This window comes from Manis pentadactyla, chromosome 4 (genome assembly GCF_030020395.1).
Source record: "Manis pentadactyla isolate mManPen7 chromosome 4, mManPen7.hap1, whole genome shotgun sequence".
NCBI classification, from domain to species: domain Eukaryota; kingdom Metazoa; phylum Chordata; class Mammalia; order Pholidota; family Manidae; genus Manis; species Manis pentadactyla.
In genome coordinates, this window is record NC_080022.1 from 37,060,870 (window position 1) to 37,076,259 (window position 15,390).

Consider the following 15,390-nt stretch of genomic DNA (forward strand, 5'->3'; position numbering starts at 1 on the left):
CAGACTCCGAGAAGGGACAAGCAGATACCAAAGGGAAGGGGTTGGGGAGGGATAAGGCGATTAAGGGGCACTATAATTCGCAATCACAATATAGGTAGGTCACAGGAAAGGCAGTAAAGCATGGAGAAGACAAGTAATGACCCTATAACATCTTACTATGCTGACAGACAGTGACTGCAATGGGGGCAGTGGTGAGGACTTGATAATATGGGTGAATGCTGAAACCACATTGTTGTTTATGTGAAACAATGATAAGAAATCAATGATAGTTTAATAAAAATTATTATAATAGCAAAAATAAACTAAATCAGGGATGGACAAGCAGGCAGAAAGGAAAAAGGGTCACAGCAGAGAGGCTGGAAGAAAGGCAGGTGATGAGGAGGTAGAAAGACAGTCAGATATGGACGTGAGTAGGAGACAGGAAGATAAACAGGGAGCCCATACAAATATGAGAGAGAAAGTCACACAGTCTGATGGGTGAGAGGCAAGAGATCAGGTAGTTTGGCAGGTGGACAGACAGAAAAGCAGGAAGTGAGCAAACAGGCAGGGGAAATGAGAGAGTGGCAGGTAGACAGGATGGCAGGCAGGAGGCTGCAGAGCCTGTCCTTGTCCCAACATGGGTTAGAGGAGCTTCCTGAGATGCAGGTGGATCCCATTTCTGGATCTCAACACAATTCTTGGTCTGGGATCAGGGACCCTAGAGGGATCCGGTGCCAGCTCAAAGCGGGGCAGGGTCAGGGCCACAGCCACCTTCATCTCATTCATAGCAAACTGCTTTCCGATACAATTCCTAGGCCAGAGAGGAAAGGGGAATTAGAAGGGGCCTCCACCCCGCTGCCAAGAACAGGGCATTCAGGAGGACCTTCCCGCAGTTGGCCAGCCCCAGTCCTCTTTCTTACAGCTCGTACACACCTGTGCCTTGGTTCTCCCCCTCCCCCTGACCTTTACAAAGGCTACCTCACTTCCAGGACGAGCCCCTAACTCCCACTTCTGCTCTCAGCAGTATGAAATCCTGTTCGGGGAGGGTCAGCACTCTGCGCCACAGTCAAGTCAGCTGAGCCCCTAAATCACTAGTTTGTTCACCCCCTGCACACGAATATTCCGGTCGCACAATGTGGAAGCCAAGTCAGGGTCCAGTAGGGGACAGGGGATGCTCACTCTCAGGCCCCCACCATCTAGAGGGACACAGAGGGACCCCGATCCTGAGGGAGAGGAGAGGATGGAGGTGTCGGGGAAGTCGGAATGGCAACAAGGCAGCTTCCTGGAGGCCGGCAGCTTGGTGACTCCAGACCTACTGCAGCAGGCTCCTGCCTCCCCGTCGTCTCCTCAGTCAACCAGCTTCTGCAGCCTTCCAGTTCTACTCCAGAAATGTCCCTCCTGCCATCCTCAGTCTCCTCACCCGGGCTTTCTGTCGCCTGCCTCCCCTCCCTGTACTGAAGCTGCAGCCCAGCTCTGACGCTCCTTGGCTCCAGCCCAGGCAGGCAGCTCAGATGCCTTGGCTGACACCAAAGCCCTCCGTGGGCTGTTGCCTCACTCACCTCTTACCTGTCCAGTTCCACTTCCTAGCTGAACCCCTGTTACTGAGATCTCCCACAATGCCCGCCTCCATGTCTGCCTGCCACATGCTCAAGGCCAAGTCCAGTGACGGCCCATCCTCATCTCGGGCGGCTCTACCTCCTCCTCCCGGACCCCCAAGTTACCACAGCGTGTTACTCAGGGGCACATCTCCGTCCCGGGCCCAGACAGTGCCTGGCGCATGGAACAGTCAACGGTCTGCTCAGTGAGTGAGTGACTGAGTCGTGGGAGGAAGAGTGAATGGTGTCTGTCTGGAGCAGAGGTATTTGTCTCTTCACGGTGAATTCTTGGAGGCGGGGACAGAATGTTTCATGTGTGGGTTCCCATCCCGCCCAGAACCTGGCACGCAGAGACAGCTAAATAAATGGTTTGTGACTGAATGAACTGAACTGATTTGATAAAGAACAGGAATGCAAAAAAATGAAAGGAAATATGAGTGTGACCTGGGAATTGAGCTGCCCTGTGCTCTCCTGCCGCCTAGGGGCAGCCACGTGACTCGCAGACAGTGTCTAAGAGGAAGGACTCAGCCCTGGGAGAAACCAAGTCTGGAGCCAATTTCTAGAACAATTTGCTGAAAGCCCATTTTGTGAAAGTTGATTCCATTCCCACCCCCACCGCCAAAAATTCCATATTTTTGGATTCAGAAAACACTTGTGCCTAGTAATTACCAAGTTTGCAAATTACTCCACAGGATATTTCAGCAGCCTTCGAGGACTGCCTCAGTGGTTCTGCAGTGCCCTTGACCAGCTCAACAGGTATTTCAAGTGAGCTTTGTATTTTACACACCAGGGACCCTTGCCAGGTGTGGTATATGGAGCAGAGGATTTTCTCTCAGAGCAGTTGACTTTCCTCGTTTTTGTAGTTTCTGCTGGCTTGGATATAATATATCCCAGATCATATAAAAAGTTTAGATACTTGAAAATTGGCAAGTGTGTATGACCACTACCATAGAGACAAAAATTCTTTTTGGTAGATGTAAATGCAGTGGTGACACACACTGGTATAAAATTATCTTTAAAGGACTACAGGAACCTTTCCCGGATATGATTTAAACAGTTGAGACATGCAAGATATCTGAAAATGGAAACAGATGCAAAATAGTCAGTGATGCACTGAGTTGGCAGAATGGCAGGATTAGGTAGCAAAGGCTGGATTGAGTATGTGTAAGAAAGAAATGTACCTTTAAATTCTGATATTTGAAATGCAGAGCACTTGAAATGTAGCATGCACGAGGAATTCTAATTCTGAAAAGTCATGTTCTTAAAGTAAAGGAAAACGCCAGAATACACTGAACATTGGAACAACAATCATTAACATTGAGTTGTGGCTAGTTATTGAATAAGAGCAATGGGTCAAAGTCTCCAAGGTGTGTCTTGACATGTAACCTTCCTGTACACACAAACACATGCCCCCTTCCCAACACACCACCATACAAGGGCAAAACTGCACATACCACAAGTGAATGAAGGAGGTCACACACTTTAGGTTTGTACCAGTGACACTCCCCACCCCACCAAGTTCAGGATATCTCACCTTGATCCTCCTGAGAAGGGCAGGAAAGCATGGCTGTGTCGCACAGAACCCGGAGCAAACCGGAAAGGGTCAAATACCTGCAGAGACCACCAGAGCCAGGACATCCACATTTTGAGGCCCTCCTTGCCACCCACCAGGGGACAGGACTGGTACGGGTGAGAGTGGGAGGAGGCTGTGGTCTAGAGGATCATCCCACCCCTCCTCCCAGGGCCATCATACCTCTGGGTTCGGCCACACCTTTGGGTTACGGTGAAGGGCATAAAAGGACAGGAAGACTGCAATTCCTGTGGAGCAGGGAGGACAAGAGAGAAGACTGATCACAGCTAAGGTATTGGGGGGTGGGCAGGCCCCCAGCAGCAGAGGGCATGAGCATTCACTAAAGGCTTGGGAGCCACTGTGACAGCCACTTTCCATTACTCTGGTGGAATGATCCTGTTGTAAAAGGTGGGTTGTACATGGCAAAGCCCATGTGCCCAGATTAGGTGACAATGACCCTGGCTTGAGAAGCAAGAAAGAGTCACAGGCTCTCTTTTTGGAGCAATCAAAGTGACAGCTCACATTTATCAAGTGACATCCACCAGCCCTTGGGTAACATGTTTAACTCATTCCATCTTCACATCCGCCCATCAAGAAAGACTTCTATCCTCATTGTGCAGATGAGGCATCTTAGCCTCAGAGAAGCTCATGCCCTGCCTGTGCTCACACAGCTAGGATGTGGCAGGGCAGAATTCAGAGGTGAGCCAAGGGGTGGCCTCCAACCATGGAAGGGGGCTCAGATGTGCCCATCTGCTCTTCTCTGCCATCAGACTGAGGGCTCCTAAAATGCTGGACCATTTGACCCTGATTTCCCTTATTTGTCATAAGGAAGCAATCACGTCTCCCATTGACCAGTCACATCTCAGGGAATGAGAATTAGAGCTAATTCCGTAGCCAACATTCAGAGAGTCTAGCATTTGTTTGTTGAGCTTTAGAAGGGGTCATATTCTGAGCCAAACATTTCATGCACCTCATCCTCACTACAAAGTAAGTATTGCTCTCTTGATGGGAAATAAGAGCCAGAGAGGTTCAGAATGCTCTAGGACACATGGATTTCTGATGACCCTGTGTTCTCCAAGTGCCTATGTTAGTTGCGTGGTGAAGTTCACACCTCTGGGTAAGGAGCGTCCATCAGGGAAGGTGATGGGCTTGCTGAGCTCCCTCCTAACGCCTGGTACAGGTGGATAGAGCCGCAGAGCCTCCTTGATGCACATGGTGGTGTAGGGCATCTGGTCCAGGTGGTCCCTGAAAGGAAGGCCATCCTGAGGGTGGGCAGGGCCTGGGCAGACCAGGATCTCGTCTAGCTGGGCAGGCAGAGCTCTCCCATCTCTTGGACACTGACCATGTGATGGAGGTGCCATCCCCCAGGAGGCCCTGGATCTCCTCCCGACACCTCTGCTGATGCTTGGGGTGCATGGCCAGAGCGTAGAGGATCCAAGAGATGCCACTGGCTGTGGTGTCGTGGCCCTCAAACATGAATGTGTCCACCTCAGCTCTGAGGTCCTCATCAGACAAGCGGCTCCCGTTCTCCATCTGGGGAAGGCACAGCCGAGAGCCGGGTTTGCCGCTTCCTCTGCATCCTGGACAAAGCTTCAGGCATCTCCTACCCACACTCACTCTGGCAAAGAGGAGGATGTCCAGGAAATCCAAGTGGCTCTTCCTCCTGATCTTCTCCAGCTCTGCCTCCTTCTGCAGCTGAGCCTTCCTCAGCTTGATCACCTGGTCTGCCCCAGACAGGTGGTTACCGGGTGAAGCTATGAGTTCTGGGTGCCCAGACACAGCAACCCGCAAGAGTGCCACCGGCCCATTGAGCCCCCACGTGGGTGCCAGGTGGATCAGGATGATTGTGGCCCTGGGTGTGCTCGCCAGGGGTCGGAGCCTAGCACCACCTGCTTGCAGGGATAGCCCCTCTCATTCATCATCCCACACAGCCTGTGCTTGAATGCTGCTAGGAGGGGTCTCCTCCAGCCATCACCCTTGTGGTGACACATATAAACCCCTGCACCACACCTGGCACCCTAACATCTCAGTTCTTGAACACTGCACCTGGCGAGGATGGGTCCTAGCCCTGATAGGGAAGCCTGGGGCCGGGTTCTGCCTGATCAGGGCCAGTCTGCTTGGGATGTGTCCAATGAAGAGGGAAGAGCCCGGGAGAAGGAATCAAACCTGTGTGTTGATGGGCGATCTGGCAGGCCCGGTGGCTCCAGCGGCCTTCAGGGGTCAGCCAGTAGATGATGTCATTCTGGTAAAAAGCATTTTTCACCCGGGAAAAGAACAGATTGCTCAGGTCCTCAATGGCCTGGATGTAGGACTGGGAGTCCCTGAAGGTAGAGGATGCAGAAGACCAGAGTGGATGGAGGCCCGTGACTGGAGGGAGGAGAAGGGCTGTGCTGGAGGTGTCCCCATCCACTGGAGACAGGCAGCACTTTGGCACTCGGCAGTTCCGCTGGACCCTGAGTCCTCTACAAGGGGCATGGGTAGCTAGGCTCTCCCTGTGCCTGGGGTCAGGGCTCTGTGGCTGAATGGAGGTTTGGTCTGGGCTGGATATGAGTGTGCTGAGGGCTCTGGGAAGAACGTTGCCTTTATGATGTTTAATGTCCAAGCTGCGCAAGCTGCCTGTCAGGCAAGTGCACAGAGGGGGCAGGAACAAGGGCCCTGCAAGCGAAGGGTCATCTCTGACCTGTCGGTCTGGAGGCTGCCCTGGTGGCTGAAGGCGCACTTCATGATGGTCTCCAGGGTCATCAAGGAGATGGGCCTACAGATCTCCAGATGTGGGTTCCGGCTGATGAGATCCTCCCATTTGTCCTGTGGTGGGAGCAGGGGGCACTGATCATACTCTACACCCTCCAAAGGCCTGTGCTGACAGGACCAGGCTCTCTCTCTCTGTCTCTAAATTTTCAGATGAGTTTCTCCTGTGTCCTGAGAGCTGAAAAGGACCTGAGGACAGGTGATGTTCAGCGTTAAGGAGCAAATGTTTCATGGCAAGTGAAAGTCTAATGGACCTATATGGGCTCCTAAGGAAGAGACATTGGGGAATCAATTCCTTTGTTCATCAAATGTTAGCTGAGCACAGTGGTGAGATATCAGAAGACCACCTCCTGATGGGAGGTGATGTTATGGCAGGACCTGGCTCTGAGTGTGTCATAAGGGACATCCAGTTCCCCCCATGGAATAGGTGAAATCCATGCAGAAGCCCTGATCCCAGGCCAGAGCCGAGCTGAATGACATCTGGGATGTCCAGTGCCTCTGAAGCTGCCACTGCCCACATGAGCCCGGGTCAGTTTGTCCTTATGTGCAGGGGATTGACCCTTGCTCTAGTGTTGGGTGTAGAACACGTGGTGGTGGAAGGAGAGCCAACCCTGCACCCACATGACCCTCCTTTCTCTTGGAGATGAGCAAATTGTGCATCCACACGGGTGCCTGGATCCTCTCCTGTCCATCCACATTTAGGATGCCCTTATAGTCTCATAGTAAGGTCTGAGTGTGTTATTCTGGGGGCCTGTGTGATGGATGCCTGAGGCACAGAGGTATCTGAGAGTGGACTTTGTGAGCTGTGCTGTGAGTGGGTGTGGGTGCAAGAGGGACGGACTTACCAGCATCAGGTGGACAGAGCTGGCCATGAGTCCCACATAGGGCTTCAGGACGTCATAGTGGAAGGCTGGCGTCAGCATCCGTCGGTGCTGGAACCACGTCTGCCCATTCAACAGGAGCAAACCGTACCCTGGGCCACAGATGTGTGTGTTTGTATGTGGATGGGGACAAGGGACCCGAGGGAGGACTGGGGACAACTTGGGAGGAGCCAAAGGTGTAAGTGGAAGGCACATCCTGGACAAAGCTGGGAAAGGCCAGTACATTTCAGGAATGTGATTTCCTCCAAATGGCTGGTGCATTGAATCTGATTATGACAGTTGTGAGATAATGGTTGCAATATATGAAGACGCAGGTCACAGAAGGACTCAAACAGAAGTCGTGCAGAGAATTGGTAGGACTGTGAAGTGATGTGGAAGAAGCAGTTTCAGGGGGGCTCTTCAGAGGTGAGAGTGGTGACACGAGGCCAGTCACATGTTGTTCTTCTGAGCCAAAAAGGTAACTTGGTAAAACTACCTGTCTGGTGGAATGCTCTCCTAGTTAAAAGTACTTACCAATCCAGGGAGCCAGGAATCTGTAGGAATCATGAGCTTTGGGATCTGAAAGGTAGGGAGGGGCATTACTGGAAACCGTAGGGGCCAAACAAGGCAGGCAGCCCCGCAGACGCTGCTGTGGTCCTGCCCCTGCTCTGCCATCCCTTCCTGATGATGGGCAGCTGGCAGTTTGTCTCAAGCCACTTCCCACTTGCTCCCACCTCTGACTCTCTCTGTGCTGATGATCTCTGAGGGCCCAGGAAGGCAAGTTAAAAACAGAACCTTTATGATTTTTTCCTACAGTTTCTGGTGGCTTTTCATGTCACAGCACAGAATGGGCAACAATTAGATGTTTCAAACCCAAGTGAGTTTCAAAAAAGGAAATTTCCCTTCAGATTGGCATTAATTTACCTCACAGATCATCTGAATTTGGGAAGAAAGAAAGAAAAGAGAGGAAAGGAAATACAGCCCCATGCGGCTATGTAAGCATTTAGCTAAATAACTACTGTCCGGCTTTGACAGTTGTGGCTGGGAGGATGGTTGGTAGAGGTCAGGTATGGGCAGCTGAACTGCCAGTATGTTCTGGAATCTCACAGACCAAGGGTCATGTACCAAGAGGGAGGGCTGCTCCAGGAGGGAAGGCGGGTTTTGCTCTCACCTGATCTCCCCAGGATCGCCTTCATATAGTCAGGGTCATAGACCACGAGGATAGCCATGCTCCCCCATAGCCAGCGAGGACTGGCACACGGGTATTTCTCTATCCTGTTCTGAAGCACTTGTAGCTCCTGGTCATTTTCGAACTGTAACCGAGGGAAAGACAAATTAATAAAACCTTTCTCTTTAGTTCAAAAACCATTTTCTTTAGGGTCTCTTAGAGTGGTGGTGGATGGTAGGAAGGGTGGGGGAGGGGAGGGATCACCACAGGAAGATCAGCAGTGATTAGGAGCTTGGGGAGGTTTCTGATCAGATTAGCTCAGCTCTACTAAGACTCTCGCTTTTTGCCAAGACTTGGTCAAAGGTGCAATTCAGGCTTCTGGCAGGCATCTCTGGGCCCTCACTCAGAGTTGCTGTTAAGACCTTACTCATAATAGGTTGTTAATAAATGTTCAGTATGGATTCCACATTGTACAATACTTTTTCCCACCTTAGGTTAGAGGTATTGGTTGTATTTTTTTCTCTCAACCTAACACATTAATCTTAGCTCCTTGTATCTCACACTATGACTATTTGGTGACAGGAGCACTACAAATGTAATCAAATGAAAGGTCTTTAGTTGGGTCCTATTCCAATAGGACAGGTGTCTTGTTACAAGTGGGGAAATTTGGACACAGAGACAGTCACTGTAGAGAGAATTATGTGAAAAGACATTTGGAGATTTAGTGCCAAGGAGAGGGCCCCAGAACAGTTGCTTCCCCCACAGTCAGCAGAAGGAACCAGTCCTGCCCACACCCTGATTCTGGACCTGTTGTCTCCAGGATTGTGAGACACTGAATGGAGAGAAAATTCTGTTGTTTGAGCCACCAGTTTGAAGTATGTTGTTAAGGCCACCCTGACAAGCTAGTACAATTACGTAATGCTGAAGGCACGCCTGAATCTGGAAGGGGTTGTCCTGCTTTACTCTGTTACTGAAGGAAGAGGAAACCCAGGGTTAAGGTCAAGCCCAGGTGAGCTGCATGTAAAGCCAAGCCTGCTGACCCAAGGTGTCCTCCTCCAGGGCTCCCTGGGAGTCTCTATTGTCACATTTCAGCTTGGTGTTCCAGCTGCTGGGCCCTGGCTGGCAAACATTCCTTTACTACCTGTGCTCGGTGTTCTTAGAGCCAGCAGAGAGCATGGTTCAAGGGAATTATGCCTTATTTTGAAAAGAATGCGTAAGTGCATGAAGGAATGGATGAGCACATGGAGGGGGGTGAATTAAAATTCTTGTTGCAGGTGACAGATATAATCTTGAGTTAATAACATAAGAAGAGACAAGGACAAAAGAAGGCTGGGGCCCAGGGAGGGGTGTCTCATGGGGCCAAGGGAAGGGTGGATGTGCAGAACCAGGGACTGGGGAGCTGCCAGGATTAAGTCTCTCATTCTTTCTCTCTCTGTATACATGGATTCATTCTCTCAACAAGTGTTTACTGAGGCTCTACCTTGTACCAGACAATTTTCTACTGACAGAAGCAGGCAATACAACCATGAACAAACCAACTTCACCACCCGAATGAAACTGGGTCCACATGGTGGAGAAGGGCAATTCTACCCTGCCTGGGTTGAAACCTTCCCATTCTACCACAAGTCATGTCTGAGAGGCACTGTTAAATTCTGTTCCAAGAATATGATTGTTATATTATGGCTAAGCTTTCCCCCTGCTACAATCAACTGTAGCATGGGTTGAATAGGGCTCCCACCCTTTGTGGGGGAAGAGACCTCAGAGCAGGTGAGCTAAGCAGACATCCCAACATGTTTCCACTACCGCGAATGGGCCAACATATGAATGAGTAGGTGAGTACATGGATTCAGTCATTCACTTCCTTGATGATTCTGTATTGAGTACATGCTTTGGATTGATTGTCTCCCTAGGACTAGAGACTCAGCAGTGAACAATGGCAGTCCCTGCTCTCATGGAGCCTATATTCTGGTGGAGTGCTGGTGGGACAGGCAGTCCTGCCCTGTACTGAGGTGTGTCCTGCTTAAAATTCTTAAGGAGGCTGGTCTGTGCTCCCAGGCCATGTTCATCATTGGGACTGCCCTTCTCCATTGATGTGCAGAGGCTGACCAGTGGAACCTCTTCTCACCCAGATATGTTACCAGGTCTTTGAGGATCCTCTCATGCCGACCCAGTAGGGCTTGGAGCACCCTGTTGCAGCACAATGGCATGCCTCCTTTCAGATTGCTAAGTGCCCAAGCCAAGTCAGCTTCCCCAAAATCCCACTCCTGGGCATGTTGGGAGATCCCTTCAAGGACCCAAGGAGACAAATTGGGTTCTCCTCTCTGGGCCATTCTGGTGCCCACTGCTCTTTCTAACCCTCCAGTGAAACCCGCTCGGGCTGCTGTCTGTTCCAGAACAGGTCTGGCCAGAGACCACAGAGACTCTTGTAGAGGAGATGGAGCCTGTGGTGTCAGTGGTGGTAACCCTGTAGGCAAATACCCTGTGCTCATGGTCTCAGGCTGCAGGCACCCAGAGCAAGCAGGGCTCCACGAGGTGTGCTCACCTGGCTGCTCCTTGTACTGCAGCCTCACAGACATCTCCCCAAAGGGAGACCCAAGCAGAGCAGGTGGATGGGTAGTAATGGGGCCGTACTGACAATCGTCAGGTGTGGTATGCCAGGCTGAGATAGGAGGGAGAACATGGGGAAAGAGGGGATGACTGGAATCCGAAGTAGTGTTTCTGTGTCCATAGTCCCTTTGGACTCCCCCTATTGGATTCAGTGAGATGTTAACCCACACTACAATTTTCCTCACAGGAATGAAGATTATTTGAAAATGATGAAATTATAGGGAATGTAACTATGGCCCTTGGCCTGTGCCATGCAACATTTTAGTTGAAACAACCCACTCAAGGCTGTGATTGTCATTGCCATCCCCCAATACAGACGAAGAAGCCGAGGCCTAGAGCAGATATCTAACGTATGTGGCAGAGCTGGGATGTGAATCCAGGTAGCTTGGCAATGGAGCCCATTTGCTTGACACCCCACCTTGTCTCTTGTCATCTGGCCTGAAAGATGAGCTTCAACCTAATGGCATGTGGCGTTCTAATGCTTAGGCCATAACAGAAGTACTGAGTAAATGGAAATCTCAGACAGTATTCTAACAGCAAGAAAAATGGGACTGAAGTATCTGTTGGCCGGCAGAAGTTGAGAGATGATTCACCATCGTGAGTAAAACTAGTTATGTAAATAGAATGTGTCTACTTAGTAGGTCTATATATCATCTAATGGCCATCAGTGTAATGGAAAATCTCTGGAGGAAATTTTAATTGTTCCTCAGGTCAAATAAGAGCTCAGAAATGTGGCAACTGCATGAAAAAAAAAGGTTACAATTTCTCCAAAAGAACAAAGAATCTGGAGGTCATCAGTACAGCAACTTGCATGAACACACTGGACTTTGGCTGTCTCTCTGTGGCTGATCACAACAGTTCCTCTCTTTGGCTCCACAGTGCAGATAATCACTTGACCTTCTTCTCTGAGAAAAGAGGCCTCAGCTTACTGCCACACCCTGGTTCGTAAGGCTGGTTCAGTCCACACACTACCAATGAGCTCTTCTCCATGGGGTCCCCTCACCTATTCTGTGCCCGCTAGCAGAGCGGGCTGGTAGGCACTGTCTCCTGCCAAGGCTGCAAGCTGCTCCTTCCTCTGTCACTCCACACACCTCGGGCAAGCATCCCTCTCTGCCAGGCCCTGTGCTGAGTACTGGGGTACAGCAAAGTGGACAATGTTCTCAGTTCTAAGGAGCTCGGAGTCCCAGAGTTTGGGGAATGGGAGCTGGGAGGTACACAGGTCCTGATGAATGGTGTCAGTACTCCTTCCCTGGGGCTGGCCTGGAAACCCTCTTGCTCATGTGTGCCAGACACTTGTCAGGGTTTTAGCACTGAAATCACCAGTCTGGAAAATCCAATAGAGTCAGGAAACCGAGAGGGTAGGTCTTCTGCAACTGACACTGTGCCCCAGCTGTCCTCCCCCAGCAGGTGAGCATCTTTTCATGTGAACTGACACCTTTCTAGATTCCCATATAAAGGTCCTACAGATGGTGATGGGATCCATCCATAGACTGACATCTGGCTTGCCAGGCTGGCTCAGACCCAGGCAGAAAGGATGGGATCGAGAGACCGAGCAGGGAAGCATGTAGAAGCTTGTTCAGTGAGAAGAGCTGTGGCTGCTCAGCCTGCATAGTGGGTACGGTATTGGTAGTGGGACTCACATGGTTAGAGCGAGTGCCAGTGCTAGAATAGGTGCTATAATAAATATTGTGATTGAAGACGTTAAAGGTCGTAGGGGTTCTTTGGTGAATAGTTTTACTGCATCAGCAATTGGTTGGAGTAAGCCCCAAGGGCCTACGATGTTTGGACCTTTACATAGTTGTATGTAGCTCAGCCTGCAGGGGTGAGACCCAGGAAGGTGGAGCCATTGCCTCAGAGTGCAGGGCTGCCAGGACAGTCTGCAGATTCAGCAGAGGAAGCAGGGTCTACAGACCTGAGAGGACCAGCCCAGGCTTTCTGGGAGGGAGAAACCTCCCAACTAGGATGAGGAGCCAAGACCTGGGACGTAAGCTGGGTTTCCCCTGGGGCCATGTGCTCCTCACACAGCCAGGCTTTGTACAGTGGGCTTGCTGACCATGACCATGATCTGAGAACCCCAGCCTTTCCCTCCCTCTATGCCCCCAACCCTCTCCCACCTACCTCCCATCTGTGCCCGAACAGCCAGTGGGATGGAGGGCACGGGAAGTGCTGGAGGGCTTTCAGCAGCCTCTGCCTGTGCAGGTAAAGCTGCGCTGCCTTGAGCAGCAGCAGCAGTACAAGGACCAGCAGGGAGGCCACCTGCAGGAGCCCAGGGATCCTGCCCAGGGGCCTGGTGAGGCTCAGCAAGGAGAAGCTCATGGTGCCGCGGCTTCTGGATCGCTGAGTGTCCCGGACTGTGGCTGACCTCCTGTGAGCACTGTAGTCCAGGCAGGGGAGGATTGCCCCGCCCACCTGAGGCAGGTTAAAAGGTGAGGGCTGTTCTAGACCTGGGCCACCAGACCCAATCAGCTCTGGGGGATCCACCTTGGGAAACAGTGGGAGAAAGCTTCTCAGCTGAAGTGGCAATGGCCGTGCACACTCCCACCTACCTTCTGCACATCCCTCACCAATCAGGGAAAGACCGCCTACTACGCATTCCCCAGTGTGCTAGGTGCCAGGGCACAGCTGCAGGCAGAGAAGACCTGAAGCCTCCCTCCACGAAATTCAGTCCAGTTTACCAAATGGTCACTAGGTGTGCATGGTTTTAGTATACTCATTTTGGAGGTGAAAACCATTACAGAGAGATAAAGCAATGTGAGTCAAATAGCTCCTGAGAGTCCCAGTTGGGACTGGAATCCTATGTCTGTTGGACTCCAAATTTCCTGCCTCAGCACCTCAGAGATGTTCCCCAGAGCTTGTCACAGGCCACCATTTCTAGTGATCTGGGTGACTGCCTGTGATTGGAGTCCTGGCCTTGGAATCACAAGGTGAAGCCCCAGGTCCGGTTCACTACATATGAAGCCAGCAACTAATACTCTCTGAGCCTCAGTTTCTCTTTTTGCAGGGTGGGGTTCATAACGTCTTTTCTAAGTACCTCCTAGGAATGCTCATTCATTCATTCATTCAGAAAATATTTCTTGATCTCATAGTCTAAGTGGTAAAGGGAGAGAACTAACTTAGTACAGTAAAATTTGATAAGACCTGTCCCAGAGGAATTAGTTGGCTGTGTCCACCCATGAAGGAGAAAATAAATGAAGAGAATGGGGTTTTAAGCATGCATAGTATTCATCAGGTGGACAGTGCTAGATGGAAGTGTGGGCACTAAGAAAGTCACGGAGATCATGTATAAAAGAGCTACGAATGGGGTAAGTTCACCCATTACACTCACTTTTTTCAAGATTCTACCCCCAGTGTCAAATCCAATGACCCAAAGATATTCCATGAAGAACTATTCTAAGGCAGCCATCCAGGAAGCCCAGGTTGTATTACCTGTTTCCTCACCTATCCAAACTTTTACCCTGGTCTTCTTCCTCCTTGGCCCTACATCATGGCAGGTGGACATCATATAACCAATGAGGTTAAAGTTTATTTTTTGTCCCCTAAATCCTGGGCTCATGTCCAGACCCAAGGGCATGTAAACACTCAGTGCATTCCTCCCAACCATTCTCCTTGTTCTCTGGACACTTTCCATCCTGCTATGCTCCCAGCCTCAGGGACCCTTGGACCCTGACTCATCTCTTATTTGGCTGAGCTCAGCTTTTCACCCACAGCACAAGGGCAGTAGCAGAGAGAGCTTGGGAATCAGAGAGCCTGGGTTTGCATGACCCAGCTATGACCACGATCAGGTGCAGAATCAAGGACTATAATTGTTATGAGTATTTCTTCCTTATCATGTTATGAATATGATCATGGTGCCAGCATGTGTTTGTGTATCAGATTTTTCTCTTATTTCTCTTATCCCCTTCACATCCAACATAGCAGGTATTATTAGTAATAGTTAACTCATTTCACAGCATTTAAGTCACAGGACATCAGAGAGAAGAGTGAACATCACGCACTGACTTTGCACTGTCAGTGAATTCTTGGAGGCAGGGACAGAATGTTTCATGTGTGGGTTCCCATCCCGCCCAGAACCTGGCACACAGAGACAGCTAAATAAATGGTTTGTGATTGAATGAACTGAACTGATTTGAAAAAGAACAGGAATGCAAAAAAATGAAAGGAAATATGAGTGTGACCTGGGAATTGAGCTGCCCTGTGCTCTCCTGCCGCCTAGGGGCAGCCACGTGACTCGCAGACAGTGTCTAAGAGGAAGGACTCAGCCCTGGGAGAAACCAAGTCTGGAGCCAATTTCTAGAACAATTTGCTGAAAGCCCATTTTGTGAAAGTTGATTCTATTCCCACCCCCCAAAAAAAATTCCATACTTTTGGATTCAGAAAACACTTGTGCCTAGTAATTACAAAGTTTGCAAATCACTTCTTCACAGGATATTTCAGCAGCCTTCGAGGACTGCCTCAGTGGTTCTGCAGTGCCCTTGACCAGCTCAACAGGTATTTCAAGTGAGCTTTGTATTTTGCACACCAGGGACCCTTGCCATTGCCCTCATTTTTATGATTTTGGTCTGCTTGGTCTATTGGACTGTAAGTGTAATATCATGGTAAAAAGATCCCAGATCATTTAAGAAGTTTTGGCAATAGTGAAAACTGTCAAGTACATGTGAAAATTACCATAGAGTCAAAAATAATTTTTGACAGATGCAAATACAGTGATCACACACAAATTATTCAAAACTGTTACCATAACCTTTCCCTAATATGATTTAAACAGTTGAGTATGCAAGATAGCTGAAAATGGAAACGTGCAAAATATTCAATGATGCAGTGAGATGGCAAAATGGCAGGATTAGGTAGCAAAGCTTGGATTGA

General features: G+C 50.0%; 1 protein-coding gene across 1 annotated transcript; it reads right to left on the reverse strand.

Moving 5' to 3' along the window:
• Window positions 1-477: 477 nt before the first annotated feature.
• LOC118916219 (cytochrome P450 4A6-like) lies at window positions 478-12,895 on the reverse strand. Its single transcript, XM_036892978.2, has 12 exons — window positions 12,646-12,895; window positions 7,924-8,065; window positions 7,287-7,331; window positions 6,738-6,865; window positions 5,825-5,949; window positions 5,311-5,465; window positions 4,762-4,868; window positions 4,487-4,677; window positions 4,256-4,389; window positions 3,328-3,392; window positions 3,109-3,185; window positions 478-790 (listed from the first exon to the last, which is right to left on the reverse strand). Exons 1-12 carry the CDS (start codon window positions 12,841-12,843, stop codon window positions 622-624), a joined length of 1,536 nt encoding a protein of 511 aa, XP_036748873.2. The 5' UTR covers window positions 12,844-12,895; the 3' UTR covers window positions 478-621.
• Between the last annotated feature and the right edge of the window lie 2,495 nt (window positions 12,896-15,390).